The sequence below is a fragment of the Crocodylus porosus genome, unplaced genomic scaffold (assembly GCF_001723895.1).
Source record: "Crocodylus porosus isolate Cpor-Errol unplaced genomic scaffold, CroPor_comp1, whole genome shotgun sequence".
In the NCBI taxonomy this organism is placed as follows: Eukaryota; Metazoa; Chordata; order Crocodylia; family Crocodylidae; genus Crocodylus; species Crocodylus porosus.
Genome location: NW_017728931.1, coordinates 140,271,275 through 140,294,135, shown reverse-complemented (window position 1 = coordinate 140,294,135; position 22,861 = coordinate 140,271,275). Strand labels below are relative to the sequence as shown.

At 49.1% G+C, this 22,861-nt stretch overlaps 1 protein-coding gene across 1 annotated transcript in view; it reads left to right on the top strand.

Annotated features, from left to right (window-relative positions):
* PLXNA4 (plexin A4) overlaps positions 1 to 22,861 on the top strand; it is a 506,929-nt gene that overhangs the window by 17,702 nt on the left and 466,366 nt on the right. Inside the window, exon 2 of the mRNA XM_019543765.1 lies at positions 4,861 to 5,043. Coding sequence (XP_019399310.1) covers positions 4,861 to 5,043 — 183 coding nt within the window. The remainder of the gene's footprint in view (positions 1 to 4,860; positions 5,044 to 22,861) is intronic.

Genomic DNA, 22,861 nt, shown 5'->3' with positions numbered 1-22,861 from the left:
TCAAATATTCCCGCCAGTGGCTCTGCAGTGATGTCGGCCAGTGCCTTCAGTACCCTCGGATGGAGCTCATCCGGGCCTGCCGACTTAAAGGCATCCAGTTCTTCCAAGTGACCCTGCACCACCTCAGGGTCCCCTGAGTCTGGACAGGCCCTGCGTGCCTGCTCTGTCTTGTGGTATCCGTTCTCTGCACCCATGGGAGACAGGACACGGGGCTAGGTGGCCCCACGGGCTGACCCAGGGCATGGGTACTTATATCCTTATGAAACCTAAGCCCTCTGCTGATCGCCTCGCAGGAAGGGGACCATCCAAGCAGAGGCAGGGTGGTTTTCCTCAAGTGTCCTGCCAACGCCCCTCAGTCTGAAGCCAGGGAGGCAGTTGGGACTGCTTCAAGGCTAAGTCGGTCTCAGAAACTGCCAGGTACTTCCCATGGAAATGTCAGCTCTGTTGAGGGTGGAGAGAGCGAGGATCTAGATTGCTTCCAAGACCCTCTGTCACTTTGGCAAGCTTTACTTTTTCCCCCATGTTTCAAGCAGGGGTTTCTCATAGGGAGAGGAGAAGTGAGGTATGTCGGAGGCAGGTGTGGTGCCCCCTTCTCCCGGTCTCTCAGCCCACATCTCCCTCATCACTCAGATCATCTTCCCATCCACACAGCCTCTGCAGCGTAATGTAGTTTTGAACTAATGAGGAGAACAAAAACTGAGAAGCCTTGATCCTGGTCCTGGAGCTGCCTCTCAAGTGGCCTAACTGATCCAGCAGCTACGCGAGAGCATCTGGCATCCCCATTGCATGAATGCAGTAGCCTCCACTTCTCTTCTGCAAAGGGGTTCATACCAAGAGCTTAAGCAAGAAGACCCCCGAACCTTCAGCCTGGCAGCTCTATATGGTCTGTAGGAGTGTCTGAAATAGAAAATAAACCTACACTTGGACTTGTAACCCCTCCATCACAAATCTAAGCCTGCATTAATGTTCTTCCTGACTAAAGGACTTGGCTTTCCCTTACTTGGGCATTTGCTGTGAATGCAACAGCTGCAAAAGGGCCAGGTGATGCTAAATGGAAGGCTTCCTACTGCCATTTCTGCAGTTGATCTCCAAGACAGGATCACATGAGATGAAAATAATTTCCAGTTGGAGTGGCCCTTGCTGCCCTTAACCTGGTTCCTAGAGGAGACAGCTTCCTGCATTGTTGTCTTGTTGGCACTTGCAGCACAGAAAGAGACTGAATAGCCTACGGGGGGAAAATGTGATTTTTCTGTGGTTTTGAAGGCTAGGGAATATTGTGGGGCACCTCGGCCCCTGAGCGTCGTCTGTCCGGGGGTAGCAGGAACTTTGCTGTCCGGGAGAAGGCGTGAGCATCGCTGCTGAAATCCCTTTTGCTGCCTTTTACATCTCGTTGCAAAAAACCACAAATTCACCCTGATGCCGGTGCAAAGCCAGACCTGGCCTCAACCAGAAGGAAATAAGCCGCAGCGGTCAGATTATTAGGTCTGGGCCCTTTCCAGGATGTCAAGCCGCAAATTTGAGTAGGAATTGTGAGATAAGATTCGAGGACCTGCGTCATTCAGGAAGTCAAACCGTGTGATCTTATTAAGCCTTCCTGGCCTTACAGCTGATGAGCTAGAGAGGTCAGGGTTTACTGCGGGGAGATTAATGAATGACCTGTACGGATACTTTTGACACAAGGGCAGGATAGCCCTGGTAAAGGATGCCCAATGTTCACCTCAAGTGCTCAGCTACTGTCATGTCTGATAGTTTGGGTAGGTGTCATGTACTGGGTTCTGTGTTCCCATGAATGCACCCCTCTTTTATTTTTTTGTAGTGAAATGCACCTTTTTTTCCCCCTTTGAGGCCATAAGAAGAGAAAGGAGGGGTTTCTCCCCATACCAGAAAGGTAGCGCATATTTTTTTGCCTTGGATCTGAAATCAGTTTTTCTCAATGTCTGTCTGATGATGATTACATCAGGCTAGATGCACGCTTGGTTTTGTTAAATATGTGGGACACCAATTGCAATGACTCAAATGTTCTCTGAGGTTTCTGGTCAAACTGGGCCAGCCTTTGCGTGACTTTTGGTGCCGTTCTGAATCATGGGATATAACGATGGCCAGGCTACACCCGATCTAACTGACTGCCCTATCTCTGACAATAATCAGCACCAAATGTTTCCGAAGCTATGTCAGAAAGTGTTAAATAACCAACCCAGGTTTTTCTTTTTTCTTCTTGACTTCAGGCAGGAAGCGGCCCTGAAACACAAGTGGGACTGTGTATATTTGGACAATCAATCCAGCCTTTGTTCATATCCTACTATTTGTCACAATGCTGTTCTGCCTCATTTTATTCTGCAGGTTAATTGCCAAGTGCAGTGATGTGACCCCTTGGATCAGTTGAGTGTTGTGAGTTTTGCCATGTATATCCAACCTGAAATGTCCACCAGTGGGTGCTTGGGATCTGGAGCTTTGGCCTGTAATTGTTTTCTTACTGCTTTATTTAGTATTGAAGGTATAGCTCAGATGCTAACAATTCCTGCAGGCCAGAGCTTCCCAGTGCCTCCTTCTCTCGTGAATCTTAGGTGCTTGTAACTTTTTGCCCACATTAATTTGCAGGTGAGAACAAAGCCGATCAACTCGAGGCATATATTGCTTGTGAGCTTAAGCGAGGAGCAGTTTGTAAGCTACAAATGTAGGCAGGAGAATGGGAGTCCAAGCGACTATTGTGGTTGTGGCCATAGGTGACTGCTCTAAGAGTAGAAGTGAAATGATGCAGACAGTGCCGAATGAAGCAGATCAGCTGTGCTGCGACACATGGGGGGCGTCTTGTTAAGTGGGGAAAGCCAGGCCGGTACTCCCAGGGTTTGAGGGACCCTATTTTATGCGGGAAGTTTCAGGGTGTGCAGAACTGGCCCCATAACCTCCTACAGCATGTTCCCAGGGGGACAGATTGACCTCGGAAGACATGGTCCTTGCCTTGTGACTTCCACAACAAGTCAGGGCAGCTCTTTTCCTTTTATAGCAAAACATCGTCTTCTTTTGATATTAGCATATCTCCCTTAATGCAAAGATTTCATAGACATTAGGGCTGGAAGGGACCTTGCAACATCATCGGGTCCAGCCCCCCTGCCCCAGGAGCAGGAAGTCATCTGGGGTCAGATCACCCCAGCAAGATAAGCATCTTTCTTTTTGTAGCAAAATTTACAGGCAAACTATATGGGCATGCATGCTTTTGAAATAGGGTCCGGTATATAGAGAGGGCTGAAGGGTTCTGGGCTGCCTTGCTGTCTTTCCGTAAAATAAACTGATGTCCTCTGCTAATCAGCTGCACAATTTGACACCACCTTTGTGTGGCAACAGTTTGTGGTGCGACAAGGGGTATGGACTTTTGTGTGGCAGCAGTTTGCGGTCCAACAAGGAGTATGGACGCCTGTTTGCTCATGCTTTGCACTGCCGTGACAAATTTTATGGTGGCACAAAGGTGGCAAAAGTTGCCCTACAAAAATGATATAATCTAACTTTGCACTTAATTACATCTTGTAAGTCTTGGCCCTGTAAAATACTTCAGCATTTGCCTAACTTTAAGCATCTAATGGACCTATTGAAGTCAGCCCCTGCCTTAGCAAATGTGAGCCGTAGCCAGGACTTCATGCTTCTTGCTGTGTAGTATCTGGCAACCAATTTGGACTTCACGGTGGCAGCCCTGGCAGAGCTCTAAAAGCCTCCATTGCCCCTATTGGCACTGAAGGAGAGGACCTCTCTCATGGGAGGGGATCTACACAGTCCCTGTCCACTGCTCTACCTACTGAGCCATGCTGCCTAGAGGTAGGGTAGGATGCTGTCTGCTGCTGCAGCATACACATGCTCCACTGAAGGTGCGTGGCACGCTATCCAAGAAACCTGAGCAATAGCTATACCAAAATCCTGCAGTGGTTGCTGTTCTCTGATGGCTGCACATTCTGGGCCCTTGCAGACAGAGCTCCACCACCAAAGACCTCTTTGTTGGCAGTCCAAATGAGTTCAAGTGCAGGAAGGGGGAACGTGGCGACCCAGTAGATCTTAGTGCGTATGTTCAGTTAATCAAGCTGTTGGGACTTTTCATATCTCCCCCCACAAACAGGAGGCCCTTGCACAGGTCACAGCAGTCATGAGTTTTCCCTGCAGAGGACTCAAGGGGAATGAAACCCTTAGCGCCAGCTCCTACTCTTCCTATTTGCATGATCCTATTCCAACGCGGTCGAGCCCCTGAGAAACTGGTGACCACAGCAAATGGGTGCACCCTCTTGCTCGCTGCTTTCTGTGATTTAAGCATGAAGGCCAAGTTGACAGCGTGGGTACAGAAACAAGCGATTGTCAAGGGCTTGAGAAAGGCAGATCAGATGCCTGATCAGTGGAATAGGATCTGGCCTCTAATGACTTCATCCTCACAATCCTCCGTGGGGTAGCTAAGCATTTGTAATCTCCTCCTGAGAAAACCAAGAGTCAGGGAGCGTCAATGGCTTGACCAAGATTTCTGGCAGAGGGGGAGTAGAGGCCAGAAGCCCCGATTTTGGGATTCATGGGCACACACCGGGGATGGGTGAGTTGACATTTGTGGTGATGGGGGTCTTATTAGTTCTGAAATGATACAAAGATAGGAAAAGGCTGGCCCACTGGATGAGGTGCTGTGTTTCGGAAGGACCTAGGTCCTGCCCCTGGTTCTGGATGTTGGGCAACTCGATTCACCTCTTCGTGCCTCCGTTTCCTTTCTTTCTGTCGGTCTGTCTCTCCAGGAAATATCTCCTCCTACAGTTTTGTACGGTGCCCGGCACAGCCGTGGTCTGTAGCGGTGTTGATGTTCAGTGACCCTGCGCTCACACTTTCTTCTCCTGTTCACAGCTGTTAACGATTGATGACAATTTCTGCGGCCTGGATATGAATGCTCCGCTGGGAGTATCGGAGATGGTGCGGGGCCTTCCCATCTTCACTGAGGACAGGGACAGGATGACATCGGTGATTGCGTATGTCTACAAGAACCACTCGCTGGCTTTCGTGGGCACCAAGAATGGCAAATTGAAAAAGGTAGGCTCGGCCCATCCTGGCCTTCTCCCTGACTCGGTGTTGCTGGTCCCTCCGGAGGCCAGCTGTCTTGAGATGAGTAGGAATGTGGTTTTTTAGCTAGGGTGCACGGTTTTTCATCAGTTCTATTGTTTTGCTGGTGGTGAGACTGCAACGAAAGGTGTAGGCAGATGCATGCGAGTGAAAAGACCTTCTCTTTAGGCAGAGTCTGTCAGAAGATGGACAAGTTTGAAAGCAAAGCCTGGATCTCACTACCCCTGTTCTTGTGCAATGGTGCAATGTTGATCCGAGTGCAATTTTTTCAAGTTCAGACTCTGTCTGGTTGAGAGGTTGATCGTCAGCTAGCAGAGCGCTTTGGGGGACAAAGAATTTACTGGAGTTGTGGGGGTTGTTAAGAAACACAGCTCGTGTTTTGGAGATGTTCCTTCATCGGAGCAGAGCGACTAGATATGCCTTTGCCCCAAGCTGCCTGTGGATTTTGTGGTTGCTCTATCTAGGTCAGGTTGGGCGTTCATGCTAAAATAGAAAGAAGAGCTGTGCCTGAATGGTAAAAAGCATTGTGTTTACTGGGTAACCACGGCCAACTTAATATAAATAAATACCCTTTCTGGAATATCATGGCTTACGTCTCACAAAGTTACTCTGGCCCTGCTACGTGAGCCGTGCGTGCCTCTGGCTTAGCTGTAGCTTTATGTTACAACAGCTGCTGTAATTTGTCACTTGGGGCAATTAGCTTTGGCTTCAAAAGGCAAAAACTGAGATTGAGGGACTTTTACCTGTAGCTTTGGCAGGCATTTTGTTCTTCAGCTACCGAGTCCTGGTACACGTGATCTTGCAAGGGTAAAGATGGGCACTGTGCCCTCTCCAGAGCATTGCATAACGTTGTTGGTGTTTGCCTGCACACTTGGCCTGAGGGACGTTCCTGCTGTGAAACAGCGTGTGTTGCAGGTGGGACTGTTGCTGCTCCAGACTATAATGAAGATACTCTGGGGGATGATGTTCCCTAAGAGGCCAGGTAGGATGTGGGCTGAGCGGTCCTCAGGGAGGAGCCTCAGAAGCTCAGTGTTGGGGTTGGAGATTTGGGCCATAGCTTGTGCTGCTTCCTGTTCAATTCCCTTTGCAAAGAAAAACAGCCTGCAAGAAGGGAGTGTGTGTGTGTGCAGAGGAGTGTGTAACCACCTACGATTTACCTTCACTAGGTTGTACTTTCTATCCTCTCTGATGTCATTGTGGACGGTCTAGTTTCCTGGCTGTGCATGGAGTCCATCAGGAAACCAAAGAGGCTCAAATCACAATTTTTTTCTGAAACATAAGGCACGCACCTCTCCCCGTTGTGAGACCTTTATAGGCATCTTGCAAAGCAAGTGAAGGCACAAGCCCATTTCTTTTGTCCTTTGTAGGTTTGTGACGGGCTCTAGAAATTGATCCCTTTTTACCGGAGAAAACAGAAAACAGGGACATCCAGGTTGGGAAAGCTTTGGTTTTAACTGTGTGCAGTGGTGACCAGAGACATCCTTACAGGGTAAAGAATGAGAAGCCGCACCACCGATGGTAACCTTGGAGAACTGCGGTTTTATTCATAGTTGCTAAATCTGAACAATGTTCTGTCTACAGTAGCTAATGGGGAGTAGAGGTGTGGGAGCAATCTTGGGATTGCCATCTGAGTGGGCTTTGAGAGACAGCTTTCCCCATGCTGCCGTTGTCTGGGGTTGTGCTCTTTGCTTGGTTTTGGCCTGGCTAATATCAGGCTTTCTGAAACAGGACCAGCAATCCCTGAAGAATACCTCTCATCCCATGTTCCCCATTGCTGGGAAACCTGTCGGTGCTACTGCTTGCATCCCTTTCAGTCCTGCACCTGGGGACCCTTCTGAGCTTTGAACACCAGCTGCCTTCCCTCCTCATCTGGGAAAGTGGTGCATCACCCTGCGTCTCTGGCATGGATGGCAGAACCCACTCTCGAGCCCGCCCGGCCCTCCTGCTCCTGATCACATGCTGCTAATCCCGAAACATGGTGGGGGAGTTTATCCACAGGTGCCCATCCAGCCACTCTTCACATTTCAGTCTCTACAGTGCTGGAGACCTACCGTGGATCATCTTCACTACCATATTTCTAGGACTGGGTCTTGTGAGCAGGAGCAGACAGCAGTGCTGGGGAGCTAGTGTAGACACGACGTTCCCCTGCGTTGCAAGGCCTCAGCCCTGCTATTAGACTTTCCTGAGAGCTTCAGTTTTTTGCCTGGTTTCTGGCAGCTTTTGGGACCTTTTTAGGTTTCTCGCATTCAACTGGAGTTCTAGATCAGGAAGTGAGGAGGAGGAGAGGCTAAAAGGGATATTTCCATTGATGCTGTAACTGCTTGCCCATCTTGCTGGTATAATGTTAGATTATTATGTTGGTTAAGAAAATACCTCCTATGGGTCTGGAATAGTTTCTCGCGAGAGATAATACTCAATCATGTCACCATGGCCAGGGGTTTGATATTGTCTGGTTCCTGCTGGGTCCTAGCAATTGTGTTCGCACACACATGTACTAAGGCAACTTAACAAGGTGACTTAACCCATGTTGGAGCAGCACATGCACACATGCAGCTCCTTGACATGCTGGCAGCGATCTTGTTGACTTATTTGACTTAACTAATGCAACTCAAGATAATCCACCTCAAAGGTGCATTGTCTTGCTCTGCATTTAATTTGACTCTGTTCCACATACGTGTGTATCCTCTGACAGTTAAATCAACTTAAAAAGTTAAGTTGGCTTAACTCTCAGAAAGTTAGTATGTGTGTATGCACCCGATGGTATTTCATTACTATTTCCCCTGCAACAGGCTAGTTGCTCTCTGCCAGTGCACTTCTGGGTCAGCCCTGACAGTTGTCACAGATTTTTCCATACATTTGCTTGTCTTGAAGGCATGAACTTTATGTATTTGTTGATACTAAAGGGTTTCCTGCTAGGAATGAGTAGAAACTATTTGGGTAGACTTCTTTCTCTGCAGCCTAGGCTTTATTGATGAGTGTGCGTGCATGTTTTTTTTATATGAAAGACACAGAACATATATCATGTTCTTGATGCACACCATTCGTGAGAGCCCTGCAAAGTACCCACAGCCATAAAGCAATATCAGTTGGTTGATACACAAATGTTATACATGTCAAAGGAATTTATCCAATGACACATGCAATAGAAGTAAAATATTGTGCTTTACAAGAACGTATCATTAAAATGAAAGCTAGTAGCATATCGGGAGTCTGGCCATGTAACCAAGACAACAGAGAAGAAAGAAAAGGGAAAACTAAGATAAAGGATGCTGGGGTGGGAGGTAGGGAAGAGAGTGAGGTAAAATCAAAGATGATATAAAAGAAGGATGCAAAATGCAAACTGACCTGTAGGAAAACAAGAGGGCAAGGCCCTCTACTGCCAAAGCTCCTAGCTCTGCTTGCCGGATCCAGCGGCTCTGCTGGCCATGTGAGATGAGAGAAAAGGAATAGTGCAGGACTAGGAGGCCCAGGTTCGATGCTTGCATTGCCACAGGCTTCTTGTGTGACCTTGGGCATGCCACAGCATCTCCCTGGGCCTCACTTCTCCATCTGCAGAATGGAGATAATACTCCCCTTGCCCAGAGGAGCATCAGGAGTATTAACACGCCAGTCACTGCAAGCAGCAGTCAGACACACAGCCGCGGGAGTCATAATAATAAGTATTTAAACTAGGCAGCTCATGCATTCTTGGATGGGATACGAGCCCTGAGTCCTGACTGCCTGTGGTCATTAAAGCTTTTGTGGTGCTTTTCAGAAGAAATATTTCACTTCTGGGGCTGCGGTGGGATCCCAAAGTCTATAATTGCTTCCTGCTGTTGCTGTTGGCTGGGGTGCTGTGCTGCCATTCTTGCCTTGAGCTGTTTAGCATTGCTGCATGCCATTGTTTCATTGCCACGTTGCACTCCAGAGGTGGCTGCGTTGCAATGGCCAGCACCGACACTCCTCTACAGGACATATTGCGTCAAGGGCTGTAGGCGGAAAATTCCCAGGCAGAATTATTACTGGTCTCCTTTCTAGTTCCCAAAGCATATTGCTTTCTTGAGGGTTTATTTGGGTTGTACTCATTTTGGTTACTTCCAGGCTCTGTTTTTTCCCGGTCTGTATATAGCAAACCCTGGACGTATTGGAAAGTAGTGTAGTTAGTACTACTATTTGTGCCTCTTGCAAACCAGTTACCTAAGTAAGCCAAAGTTTCCTCTAGACTATTTAGATCTCTGCTTTATGTAGTTTTACCTCTCTTGTCTCTGCTCACAGCATGGATTAAATGCTCAGCTCTTCTCCGGAGTGGCGGTAGAGGGCTAATGGACTACTGCGGTATAGCTGATGCTGTCTCGCAGGGGATCTCAGCTACTGTGTTTTCAGACTCCTTTTCTTACCAAGCGTGACTATCTGATTTATCATCATTATCTGCCAGTGGGTAGTGGTCAGAACTGCTCTCCACATCCTATTTAAGCATGCCTTAGTTATGCAGCCGGGAGGCATGGCTGTTCGCTATTTTGGGGGCAGAAACATTTTTTGTGGCTGACAAACAGTTTAGTTGAAACCAGACTTTTTTAGTGGGAGAATGTCAGTTCTGCTGAAAGTTTCTGCGTGCCCCCCAGGATTTTTAACCAAAAGATATGCTTTGGAATTGGCTTGAAAATATTGTTTTGTTCCAGGTTTTTAAACCGTGAAAAAGGGAAACAGTGGTAAGGTAATAACCCCCAAATGTTTGTCAGCTTGGAAACAAATGTTCCTGTTTAGAACCGGCTTAAAGCGTCCCATGGGAAGCGAGGCCTTTTCGAGTAAAAGTATTTCAGAGGAAGATTTTGTGTGCGAGTACGTGTGTGTTGTGTGTATTTTCTGTCAAGACTTCTTGCAGGAAGAATTGGCCTAAATACTGACCCGTTACCTTTTATGTCCTATGACTGTCGCTTTTGATATCAAACGCCGTCAGCTGGAGATGGCCCCAGGGATTGTCAGAGTCTGCAGTAAATGTTTGGCTCATGTTGAGGGGTGAGGGTTTAGGTTCGGATCTGAGAGTTCTGAAATCTGTGCTCAGCATTTGCTTTTGTCCTAAGTATGGGCAATGTGTGGACATCGGTGGCTTTTTAAAAAATCTATCACTGCCTTATCCTGAACTGCTGCAAGAAATATTTTGCCTGTCCCAAGGATAATAGGGAAAGTAGGATCCTAAAAGTCGAGGGTCCCGTCCAGGACAAAAGCCACCGAGCCTATTTAGAGTGAGACGTTTCTTCCCAGTCCTCCAGAGGGGTTGAATGCACAGTTCTGGGTTTGTCCCAGTGGCATGCTGCGGCTAACTAAGTTGAAGAGTAAGTGCCTGCCTCCCACCCATCATCAGACGGGAGCACCACTGGTGCCACACATTTCACCCACAGGGCTGATATCTGGGTGCCAAAATGGAACAGCAGGCCATTTTTTTAAGAGGCGGGGAAAGGAGTTGTTGCTAGCTTGTGACCCAAGGGGGTGGCATTACCAGGATCTTCAGCAGTCATGGCTTCTCCAGTTGGGAAGTGCTGTAGGACAGACAGGGAAGAAGCAGCTGAAATGGCACAGGGGTGTCTAGATTAGTGGCAACCCAGAGCTGTTCCCATAGCTCTGTTTTGAAGGGGAGGGACTGGAAGATGCTCCGGGATTGCAGAGTCCAAAGTTCCCAATCCCGCCTTGCATGTGCAGCCCTTGTAGGGGTCAGCAGGGGACTCAAGTCATCTCAACAAGGGTGTGAGGACTTTACAACACTGCAAGACTGCAGTGTCCAAGTGTCACCACCTTGCAGCTGTGGTATCCCAAGAGAAGGGCATGAGCAGGAGGTTTGCTCTATAGGACAGGCCCTGTTGATTCATCCCCATTGGGAACCATTTCTAATAATAAAATCACAGGCAAGTATGTCTGGATGGGGCCTTCAGAGGTCACCTAGTCTAACCACCCACCAGCGGCAGGACTATCCCTCTCCGTTTCTCCCCAACCCTCATCAAAGCCGGGATGTAATTGGGCACCGTGCCTTAGTCAGGGGAATAATAGATTTATTTATGCACAAACAGTTTACCAGGATAAATAAGCATTGGAGAGGGGGAAAACACAGCCGAGGAGAGAGTGGTGGTGGTGGCTGTGTGTGGGTTGGTGTAATTGGGCCGCACGGCTGCAGAATACAAAAGCAGCGCGTGGCGAGAGGAGAGAGAGCTGTTTGTTCCTTTCCACCTTGGTGCGGTTCCTACCCAGATGGCCGGAGCTGATAAAAGAGCCCCTGGTTTTTCATGCGGGTGTCTGGTAAGTGCAAGGGAACACGCTGAGGCCTCGCTGTTCTCCAGGGGATCAGGTTTGGGAACACGCAGGGGATGAGGAGTCCTGCCTGGTTCTGATATTCCCTGGAGGTTATTTCGCGGTAGACAACTAACTCCCCACGAGGTGAGATGACGGCGGGGAGAAAAAACTTCCTTCTCCACCTCCTGCTTGGAAGGAGTCTGGCTCATGAAAGTGAGGAGGGTTTTTGTGAATGGACTTGACTGCACTGGAGATAAGGAAGAGGAGTTTTCTGCTGGCAGGTTGGCTTCGCCCATCCCTCCAGAACTGCGTGAAGCCTTAGCCGTCTGCTCAGTGGTCATGGGGCTGGGAGCTGCTGTTTTCTTCGCTGGTGTGGGATACTTATAGGGACCAGAGTTCTCTGTTTTTCCTCCAAACAGGTAGAGTGCTATACTTAAGAGATCCCTGCCAACATGTCTCACTCCTGCCTCTGGCAGGACCATGTCTGAACACTTGTAGTTCAGTTGTGTGGGACGTACCTGGCAGGCCTAGGGACAGAAATTACACACAAACCAGTCTGAGTCATCAGAAACTGGTTTAAACTTGTAACAGAACAGAAGCTCAGTGCACATAACCTAGTTTCAAGATGGCTGAAACTGGTGTAAGATAAACCTGGTTGAATGTAGGATCAGACTTAACTGATTTAGGTCAAATCGGTTTATGAAACTTCTGTACCAGGCCCCTTCCTGGTTCAAGTTAAATCACAGTCCCCCAGAATCCCAGCATGCTTTGCAGTCCTGGGCTGATTGTGCTGTCTGCTCCAGAGAGCAGGGTTGGCCGCACTCCTCTGCTCCCTAGCTGGAGCAGTGAGGCCTGGCTAACAAAGGGGAAACCCTGATGGGGATGCGGCCCAGTCTATGGGTGGCGGGGGGATAATGCCCCCCACCCCAGGCAAACACCAGTTGAAGTCTGGGGCTAGGGAGGGGGGTTAAACACCCCTTCCCCTACTCAAACGTACTGCTGGCTGCAACTGTGAACTCCAAATCCCAGAGGCACCTGGAAGCTGGAAGAGAAAGTGATGAGCAATCCTGCAGAGTCCTGTTCCGGTAATTCTGGACTGAAAATCCCAGAGACCTCAGGGGCAGCAGGAAGAGGAAATGAACATACAGCCAGAACCGTGCTCTAGCGCCCCTGGGCTTCTGGCCTGAGCGACTGCAGGCATGTGGCTGCATTTCCTGGATCAAAGGTAAATGTTTGTTCAATTCTGTTTCAGTTTAATCCAATTAACCTGCAAAGACCGTATCGATTCAACCTTGGGCTTTTTCTCTGTCTGTACTGTCTGGATCAGCATGCACGGCCCATTCAGGCCACACTGCTTGTGCTGAATTCCCCAAGAAAGGAGCCCAGCTGGTGCTGATGGCAGGGTTTAAATGAAGAGCTACCTACTAAGAAGTGGAGTGAGACTCTTTAGCTTCGCCCATGTAATGGTGTACTGAGCAATGCATGTAACAGCAGGTGGGTGTAGCAGCAGTCTGCGGAGCTGTGACAAGTGCTAATTTGGACTGCAGTTCCTAGCACCTCCCTCATACCTGGGGCACAGGGAAAAAGGAAGAGGAAGTCTGAGGCTGGAGTAAGGAGGGGAAAGAGGAGCCTGCACATGATACCTGGGCGGCCGTACACAATAGCGTACTGCGGAGCCAGAGATCCCACTCCGCGGTGCACTCCTCTTGTGTAGGCTTTGTCTACCCGGGTTTTAGAAACCTCTAAGGATGGAGAGTCCACAACCTCTCGAGGTAGCCTGTTCCAGTGCTTTACTGCGCTCCTAGTGAAAACATTTTTCCCAATATCTAACTTAAACTTCCCTTGCTGCAACTTGAGACGGTTGCTCCTTGTTCCAATGTTCCTTTATCTCTTAACCGTTTCCTCCCTTGGCCTGTTGGCTTGTGACCCTAACCCCTATGATTTCCTATAGAAAAATGGGAACTCCCCCTTGTTTTTGTGCCAGTTTCTGGGGCTGTGGGGTTGGCACAATAGCAAGCATTAGGTAATGTCAGCATTGCGACTTGACCTCAATGTGACCAAGCAGTGCATGGCATTCTGGTGCTGTGATGATGATGGCTGCAGTGAAAGGCCCGAGATAGGAGGCCCCCCCGACCTTGCTATCCAGTCCCTTCTATTTTGGGAGCGGAGGGTGGCCAGTGGCCAGCCTTTTAATTCCTGGAAGCGGGGTCGATGAGGAAGGGGCTTCTTTGGTGTCTCATGTATCCTGCAGTGCAGTGACTGGTGAATAGATCCTAGTTAGGTCTTGCGGCTGCAACATGCTACAGCGCTGTCTAGAGTTCCCCATGGTACTGAGCATAGCAGAAAGAGCTGCCTCTACCTGCTATGGGGGGTTACGTTTCCCAGCAAAAACCATCTTCCAGCAAAACTAATTGATTTTCCCGGCACAGAGCACTCGCATGCCCCTTTCTCCACTCCCCCTGGTGCTATGGCGCCCTTCTGCAATCAGGGTGCTGTGATGGAGGATGCTCCTGTGGCGTGGCCGTGTCTCGCGGGTGCCGCTGTTTGTCTCCGGCGGTGACTTCGAAGCGTCTCAGCGTGTAGGTGGAGATGAGGTCTCGTGACCATGGAATGAGATTTGCAAATGACTTTCTAATCCCTGCAGATCCAATCTGTACTTCAAAGCGGTGGCGTTGGGCGGCTGCGTCGCCAGGGCTGCACCAGGCATTTGGATTTGAAGTAGAAAACCAGCCTGGAAGACACAGCAGAATCAAAGGGGCTGACAGCGGAGAGAGCAGCAAGGGCTGACTTCAGCATGTCCCTTTGCACTTTTGGCTGCATGTCAGCCCCTTCAGCCGGAGTTGTCACACGGCTAGTGCCTGGGGGGCAGGCCACAGTACCACCAGGATGCCCCGTACTGCTTTGGAGTAAGCAGGGTGCCAGGCAGGGCAGGGGCAGCTGGGCACGTACCGCTTCTGGCTCCTTTGCTGGAAGATGAAAGTGTCATGCCTACAGCTTGCTGTGGGCCATGTGCTGAAGGCTGCCAAGCTTGCCGTGGCCCTGAATGCCACAGCTCCTTGGGGCAGGTAGGGGCCGTGTGCCATAGCTGGGAGGTCAAGCTCCCACACGTTGCATCACTGTGCAGGGTAGTGGTAATGACAGCCCGGGCTGCATGGGGTCCCTGCAAGAGCGAAGGTGCCACTAGGTCAGCGGTCCCTGCACTGTGCTTTTCCTCCTGCCGTTGTTGCTTGATGAGACATTAAGTAATCAGCTCAGTTCTTCCTCTGCCACTCCTGCCATCCCCTGATGACTGAGTGGGGCTATTTAGCTGTCAAACGCTCCATCTAATGCCCAGATGGACATCCCAGCCAAAAGAGTGGGCTCTTGTCTCTCTTTCTCTCCTCTCCCCCTCCCCGTGCCTGGGATAATGACTTTCCCGTTAGCTCTCTAAGTGCCTTTTGCATCTGCCTTTCATTTGAATGCGTCTCGCCGGCTGACCCTTCTTACGGGAAGTCAGCTTAAGTGTGATTCTCCTAATTAGTTTTGCCTTAATGTAATCTTTTGAAAGAATTTTATCAAAAGAAGGAGCCTTCCACCCACTCTGTTGTTTCGGAGGCTTGTTCAACGCACAGTCTCTAGCTTGGTTTTTCTCTTCCCTCTTTCTCCAGATAGTCCATCATTTGCATACTTGATTAGGCTTTGTCCCTTCTCAGGGAGCTGGTTGGAATAGGAGCCAGGCCGCAATGAGGCGCCTTTCTCCCTTTGCCAGCAGGGACTGTGCTGTGCCCCTACCTGGCCCAGGTGCCACTTCCCCGTGTCCCTGCTGCTCTCTGCCCTGCGTGTGTCATCGCTCCTTGACCTGGTCCCTCATCCCTGGTCCAGGCTCCGGCGAGCTGCAGATACTGCTGCAGGAAAATCCCCCTCTGAAGGCCCTGCCCTGGCTCTTGACCTGGAAGAAGCTGAAGGCGACATGTGGCCTCGGACAGAGCGGAGGATTTCTGGCTCTGTTCAGCACCAGGCAATGATGCACTTGCAGGTGCTGATGGGGGTGCTGGGAGACTGGAAGTTATAGCCTCCCGTTTGTGCCTCGGTTTCCTCATCTGCAAAACTTAGGTAATACTATCTCCCTGCTTCCTGGGTTGCAGTAAGGTTTGCCCCTGGTGGTTAGCGGTCATTCTGGGGAGGGCTCCACAGAAATGCAAATTGCTGTTACCCCTTTGGCCTCAGTCCTGCTGTGTATGGCTCTTTCCATGAGGAGGAGAATCCACAATGAGTCAGGTATATTCCTGGTCTAATCTTTTTATAAAATTGTGTATAAAGTCCTTTTCCTCTGAACAGCAGCAGCAGGCAGAAATCCCTGTCTGCCACTCTGGTGAGCCCTGAGGCCCACAAGCTCCGTCTCTCTGCTTCCTTGCAGCATCACACTCATAATTTCTTCTCTTACCTTTTTAACTCCCGACAGGCACAGCCTGCACCCTTAGCCCCCAGCCCCTCCATCTGCAACTGGGGAAGCCCCTCAGTCCAATATGGCTCTGCTCTGCCCTGCTATACAGCCTGGCACTTTCTGCTGCCCCCATCTACCATTGTCTGCTACTAGTTTAATGCTACCAGGGAGCTTGATCTCTCTGCATTGAGCTTGAAGGAGGCTGTGGAGCACATCCACTGGTTTCACTGAGGTTTGAGATTGTCTTTGGATCTGAATCTCACTTGCTGTCACCCGTAAGTAGCTTCCATCCTACCATGACAAGGTCTCAGATGCGCGTGCTACCAGGACAGGTGGCTGCTGTGGGCACAAGCGAGTCCTTTGGGATCCTGGTTTTTGCAGCAACCGTCCCTATAAGGCTCCTGTCTGTCTCATGCAGAAAGTGCTGTGAGGTGCCTTCCCACCTGGAAACCTTACTCTTACCCTTTATAAAGGCAGTGCGTGCGAGGAACATCACAGCCCCTCCCATTGCGCTGAGTGGGTGAAGGTCCCAGGAAGAGGGCTGGGTGTGCGTGTGACATTCAAATGCATGTTGGCCGCTTGGAAAGGGCATTGGCGAATTAGTCAGGAAGCACCTCGCAAATGCACATGCCCGCAGGAACAGAGCTGCTAACCTCAGCCTGGTGCATTTTCCTTCCTTCCAGGTCTGTTTGAGAGCCCCAGGAAACAACAAAATGTAATTGCATGCGTTACCTGAGCAGGGACGGCAGGTTGTAGAAGCGGACCCCAGGCTATTGAAAGGGAACGCCTTTCTCCCTGTTGACACCTGAAGCCCAGGAACATGCAGTTTGATTTATGAGCAGACTTTTAATTAAAAGGGGAAAAGCGGTGTGCCTTGCCTTGTTAGGCTCGGTGACTGTCAGCCTGAGCTCGTGCAAAGTCTCCCTCTCTCCACCCTGCGCCCCCAGTCTCCCCGGTGCTACACAGGCCGCGATTGCTCTGTGGCAAGGATGCTTTTGCCCTGAGGACAGGCTCTCTGGCAGCTTGCCGACTCTGCTACCTAATGCAAGTTGGTGCACTTACTTTGCAGACAGTGCACGCTCTTTATTTAAGGGGAGACTGTAGCAGGATTTAATTTTTTTTTTGTGGGGGGGAGGGGGAGGTTAACAACTTCAGCTGGGCAGCCTTCATTATTCCTCATCAGCCTCACATTGGTGTTGCTGCAGCTCTGTGGGGCTCGGTGTCATTTCTCAGGAGTGCTGCTGCCAAAGCACGGCAGCAAGGAGCATGAACTATTTGTGGCTTTAGTTGTGGCCCCTGCAGAACTGAGCAGTGCTGAAATTTTGGAGTGATATCGGGGAGGGGAAGGAAGGGGCTGGGGAGGAGGAATGCTTGCAGACCTTGGGGGGATCTGTTTCATTGCTCTAATGATTCTTTCCCTTAAGGTAGGAAAAACTTGGGCTTCCAAACCACAGCCGTGCCCTTTAACCCCTTTTAAGCGAAGCCATAAGCTAGTGCATCAGCTCTCTGCCCCTTGATGAAATTAGTAAACCTATAATTGCCTGCTGAGGGTGCAGATGGGGAGTTTCAAGGCTGGACTGTTAATCAAAACGGAACCTCCGTCCTGACCCTTCTTGAGGACCGTGCCCTGTTGCGGCCAGAAATTGCTGTGCTCAAACGGCACTTTCCGCACTTGCATCCTCTGGTTTTGCTCATGTTTCGGGTGGGCCGCTGGGCTTTCATTCAGAAAAGCACTTAGCTGCGTTGCTCCTAAGTACGTCTCTGTGTGGTCCTTAGTGTTTGGTTATTAGTCCTAGCAGCCTGTGCTGCAGTGCTTGCCAGTCTCCTAAGTGACATAAGGTTGAGCTGGATCAGTGCACAGATGGGAGATCTCCAAGGGCAATGGAGAAGCTGCTGGAAGTGGGGCAGGAGGCAGTGCTTTGCACAGACCCAGTGCACCAGTGTAAGATAGAGATGCTGGACATGCCCTCAGTACTATACTGAACCTAAGCCGATCCCACTGAGGGTCTTTGCATTGCTCTTGAGTTGTGTTTGCATTATGATACCATCTATGGACCTTGGTGGAGAGCTAGAGCACCCATTATTCACAGTATTTAAGGCTAGAAGGGACCATAGGATCAGCCTCATTTGACCTCCTGTACATAACACGCCGCTGAATTACACTTAATTACCATTGCAGGAGAGTCCTCATTTTATGTGCAGAGAAAGGGAGATTTCCATAGTTGCTGAGATGTTCCCTGTCTGGACTGCAGGTGAAAGGGGGATCCCTGCAGCAGCCAGGGCCTTCCCTACAGGTCTCCTGGATTGTTCTTTGCTACGACCTGCTTCCTAGAGATTACAGTCCCGGCAATTAACATCTTGTAGCTCAGAGGATTTCCTTCCTAATTTTGGATTTGTCTGTAAATGGGTTAGCTTTTCCTGGAATAATTCCATGTGTGGGCAGCATTAATCTGGAATAAGAGTGCCGTGTTCTGAATTAGTTTAATCCTCTTTGGAAGTGGATTAAGCGAAACTAGAAAAAGGCCTGCTTATTCCTGAATGAGAATGTCCACACAGTGAGTGACTCTAGAGTAGGGAGAGTGCTTTGCATTTACATTATACCTTATTTTGGGAGAGGGGGTGGTAAGGAGGGAAACCGTTTTAATTTGCCTATAACCATTCAAGAATTGTTATGAGCTGTGGTCACATATGGCCACCTTAGGCCTGTGGAGAGGACGGCAGCTGCATTTTACTAAAGTTTTTGGGACCGTGACATTTATCTTGGCTCTGATTGGGAATGAAAGCTGAATTTCAGTTTTTTACGGGAAGGGAAATATTGCAAGCGACATTGGGAATGTTAATCATTGGGAATGTTTCCTTTTGACTTGGCTGGTTTGGTTTTGTGCCCTACTGCAAACTAGCCACATGCCAGCTTCTGAAATGCTCAGGCTGGACAGGATGACGTTCAGGCAGGATGATACGGCTCTGTTCTAACGTTGGGTCAAAACTTCACCCCCCTGGTTTTCTCCCTGAACAGAAGTGCAGCAGAGCTGATGCTGTTTTGCAAAGCACGTTGAGTTTTGTCTGAGCTGTGTCATCTGACAGACCAAGGGTCTGGCAGGACTTCTGCAGCCAGCTCTGATGCAGACACCGTGGGCAGAGATCGACCCCGACCACCAAAAAACCTAGCCTGCAGCCCCTCAGCCTCAAGCTGTCAGGAGCAGAAGTGAGCTAGGGTAATACATAATGTGCTTTAAGCAGTGTTGTCAGGAGCGGCTGTGTTGCTTAAAAATGCCTGCATTCCCATGGTGAGTGAAATAACGTCCCCACGAAAAGATAAGTGTTTGCCAGCCTTGCTCATTGGCGTAGTCGCCTATTATTTAGATCAGTGATGCTCAGCTTTTGAGCCCCATGAGTTGCACGAGGGGTGGGGGGCTGGTCTTGCAGGCCCTGTGAGTCAGGATCAGGCCCTGTGTTGTCTCCCCTAGGCTCCCTGTGCCCGGATCGGGTGCCACGCTGGCCTGTGTGCTGCTTCTGCCTGGCTCTGCATGCCAGGATTGGGCCTCGCATGCCCAATCTAGTGGGCAAGACCATGTGGGGCTCCCCATCCCTCCCCTACTGCCGAATTTTCAGACTCCTGGTGAACCTGATGGGCCATGTGACACGGATCTGGGGTTGAGCACCCCTGATCTCGACTATGTCTACACTGTAGTGCGGTGCAGAGGTCCCTGAGCTGGCCTGGCCACTAAAAGCAGTATAGTCACTGTGGTCCAGAGCTCTTTGGGGATTACTTTACCCTGCACTGTGCACTTATGCTTAGGGTAAAGCTTCTTTAAGAGCCCAAGTCCTCTGGATTCCTCTGGAAAATGGGATCTTCATCTCTTGAAGGAACCACGGTGCTTTGCAAAAGCTCCCCCTTGCTTGTACGGCAGCTCCATGCTATGCATGCAGCAGCTCCCCCCCGGCTCTCTGGCACGGATCCTGTACATGCAACCACTTTTACTCCTGAGACGCCTCCAGTATCCACGCTGCCTCTTGCTGCCGTTTCTGCTCGTACTTTGGAGCCTGCCTTCCTCGGGACTTCCCGGAACTTCTCTGCGCTGCCGGCCGACGATAAATTCCAGAGCTGTTGGGGAAAGGTTATCGCTGAAGCTGGCAGGGATCTCATTATATTAACTTTTCAGATGGAATCGAAATAAATACTGCGCCGTGGCTGCGTGCAAATCTCCCTGCATTTGCCTTGTTTGTCCCCCACTGGGGGATCAGGCGGGTAGTTGTTGCCGGTGATATTGGATGGGGTGGGTGCACTTCAGTGCTGCAATCCGTCAGTCACGACTCACAGGTTTTGGCTGATTTTTCTGCGATATTTCATGCAAGATCAGTTGATCTCTTTGGAGTTGGGGGGAACATATTGATGACAGACGTAACCGTGGAAAATAAGTACATGCTGTGGTTGCCAGTGCATTTTTCCCCACTCTTCAGATAGGACCTTTCCATCAGCCACAGGCGCTCTGTCAGTGCACTGCGTTTGCCTTGGCCGGCTGGCTGTTTGAAAGCTGTGCAAAGAATGGGTTTTCCAATCTGGTGCTAAGCGAGGCTGGTGGTTATCGGGGTGGGGAGCAGACAGCAATCGCAGTTCTGGCCAAATTGAAATGGAAACTTTCTTTTTTTTTTGGATCAAACTAAAAAAGTCCAAACATTTTGTTCTGGGCTGCTCCAAATTTTTCAGGTGAGCGGGCACTTTTTTCTTTCTTTTATTTTTAAATACACCTTTACGTGTTTCAAAACAAAGTAATGCCATTTCAAACCCAAGGAAGTTGAAGCATTTTGAGATTTTTCAAGATCTATCTCCCTCTCTTTCTTTTTCCCCAGAGGAAACGGTTCCCCGAATCTGACCTGGATTTGTAAGCAGTTTCAATTCCCCCAAAATGGTATTTTTGGGGTGAATTTACTATTCACTACCCAGTTCTTCATCTACATCATTATTTTGCTCTTAGCACATGTTAAATGGAAAAATGCAGTATCTTGTGAGGTTATTTTCTGTAGGGTGAACTTACCTGAGTGCCCTTTTTAGCAAAGTACCAGAATACAGCAGCGAACAAAACCATTTCTTTTATGGGAGGGTTGTAGGTGGATAGATAGCAAGCAGCTTGCTGTGTGGGAGGGTATTGCGCCAACCTGGCATCAGACACCTTTAAACTAGCATAATTGGTTCCACGTGATGGGCATTGCACTGCTTTAGTTATAATGGTAAAAAATAATTGCATGCCTAACTAGCACAGATCTTTGGGTACAACATCTGTTCCTAAATCAGGCCTCTGTTATATTAACAGCCAGAAGCCCCAGGCAGGATTGGGCCTAGTATAACAATACTGGGTGCTGTATAATCACTAAGCCCAAGACAGCAGTGGTCCCAAAAGGGTTTGCTGTCTCTGTAATGTCTGTTTGTAGATATAATATATGAGTGTATAACAGCGGCTTCAAAATTTGTCATGAAAATAGACTGGCTTGGCCAACAAAATCCCTTTATTGCACTAGGTGATGCTAAGGCAGAAAAATGACCAAAGTTTGCTTGCCCTCAAAAACAAATAGTTTTTGCTGGGGATAATGTAGAATTTTGCAAGTCTAAATTCATGTATAATTTGGATGATCATTGGACTAATGGATGCGGAGAAGGGAAGGTTAGAGCTGACCAGTTAGATTTCACAGTCCAGAAGGAGTCATTCAATGGTTACCAGTTCTCATGGTGTGAATGAGAGTCTCAAAATAGCTGGTGCTTTGCTTAAAGCCCCAGCTCTGGGAATCATGGGATGATGTGAGTTTCTGGTTGTATTTAACAGGGACGAGAAAGCAGTTTCTCATCTTCCTGACTGCAGTGGAAAAAAATTGAAAGCATGATCTCAACAGGCTCAAAAAGCAGAATGTGAAAAAAATAACACAAAACAAAAACCCCCCCACCCTGACGAGATGCACTATTTTAAAAAACTGCTATAATTGATAAGCTGGTCTCAACTCTTTCGTGGGTCTGACTTGTGATGTTCATGATTGAAGGTGGCAACTAGTACGAATCACGGTTGGCAAAAATGGCCATCCAGCCCAAAGGGTGGAAGGACATGTTTGATTAATGAAATATTTTTCTGGGGGTGACTTTGCAACAGCCCTGTCATCAGCTGGGTGGGGGAATCTGAATGCTTCAGCTGCGTGGCCTATGCCCTGTACTGCTAGCAAAGATTTTCCCTTAGGCGCAGCACAGGGGGGCTGTGATTTTTTTAGAGTGGAAGCCTCTGAATTGTACCCAGGCTGTAAAAATGGAAATGGCGATGGGAGCAAGCGACAGGGACGCCTATAAAAGCCTAAGTAGTGACAAACACATTACACCAGGAGAGTCTCTGTATGCCTGACAAAGGGTGTTTGTGCCCAAAAGCTTGCTCTTTGGGTAAATCTGGTATCTTTTATTAGACCAGGTTAAATAGTTGGAAAAATTCTTCTTTGCAAGCTTTCGGGGATAAATACCCTTCGTCAAACTGAGGAGGCAGTTGCAGTTGGCGTGTGCTCTTCCTGGATGGAATAAATAGTAAAGAAGCCTTGCAAAGAACCCTTTTTTCCCAACTATTTAGTTGGTCTAATAAAAGATATCATCTCTATCCAAAGAACCTCACCTGCCTAAGTCCTTAGACCAACACGGCTCCAACCAACAACCCTGCAAGAAACATGTTATACCTCTATACTGCAATGTCCGTAGCACGTGAGCAGATAATTTATCAACTATAACATCATAAAGAAATAAAACAGAATATGTATAATACATCATGTAATATAGAATACCTTTTCAATATTATATTCCCCCCTCAACTCCTTGCTTTTCATCTTGACCCAGTCCCCCACCTCCATCTTTCTCGCATCCTGTGATCCAGTAGGCTGCTGTGCTGTTCTCTTCCCTGTTACGGAAATCTCAGGCACTTTTTTCCTAAAGGCTTGAGCTTGACCTTGGAACGGAAACGCTGCCCTTATGCTCTGTGCAGCCGGCAGGCCCCGTTAAGAGCGATGATGTCATTGGCACTAAATATATCCCTGCCATCAGGCCCCTTGCCCGTGCCAGGGATGCTCTGGCAGGCACTGACGTGA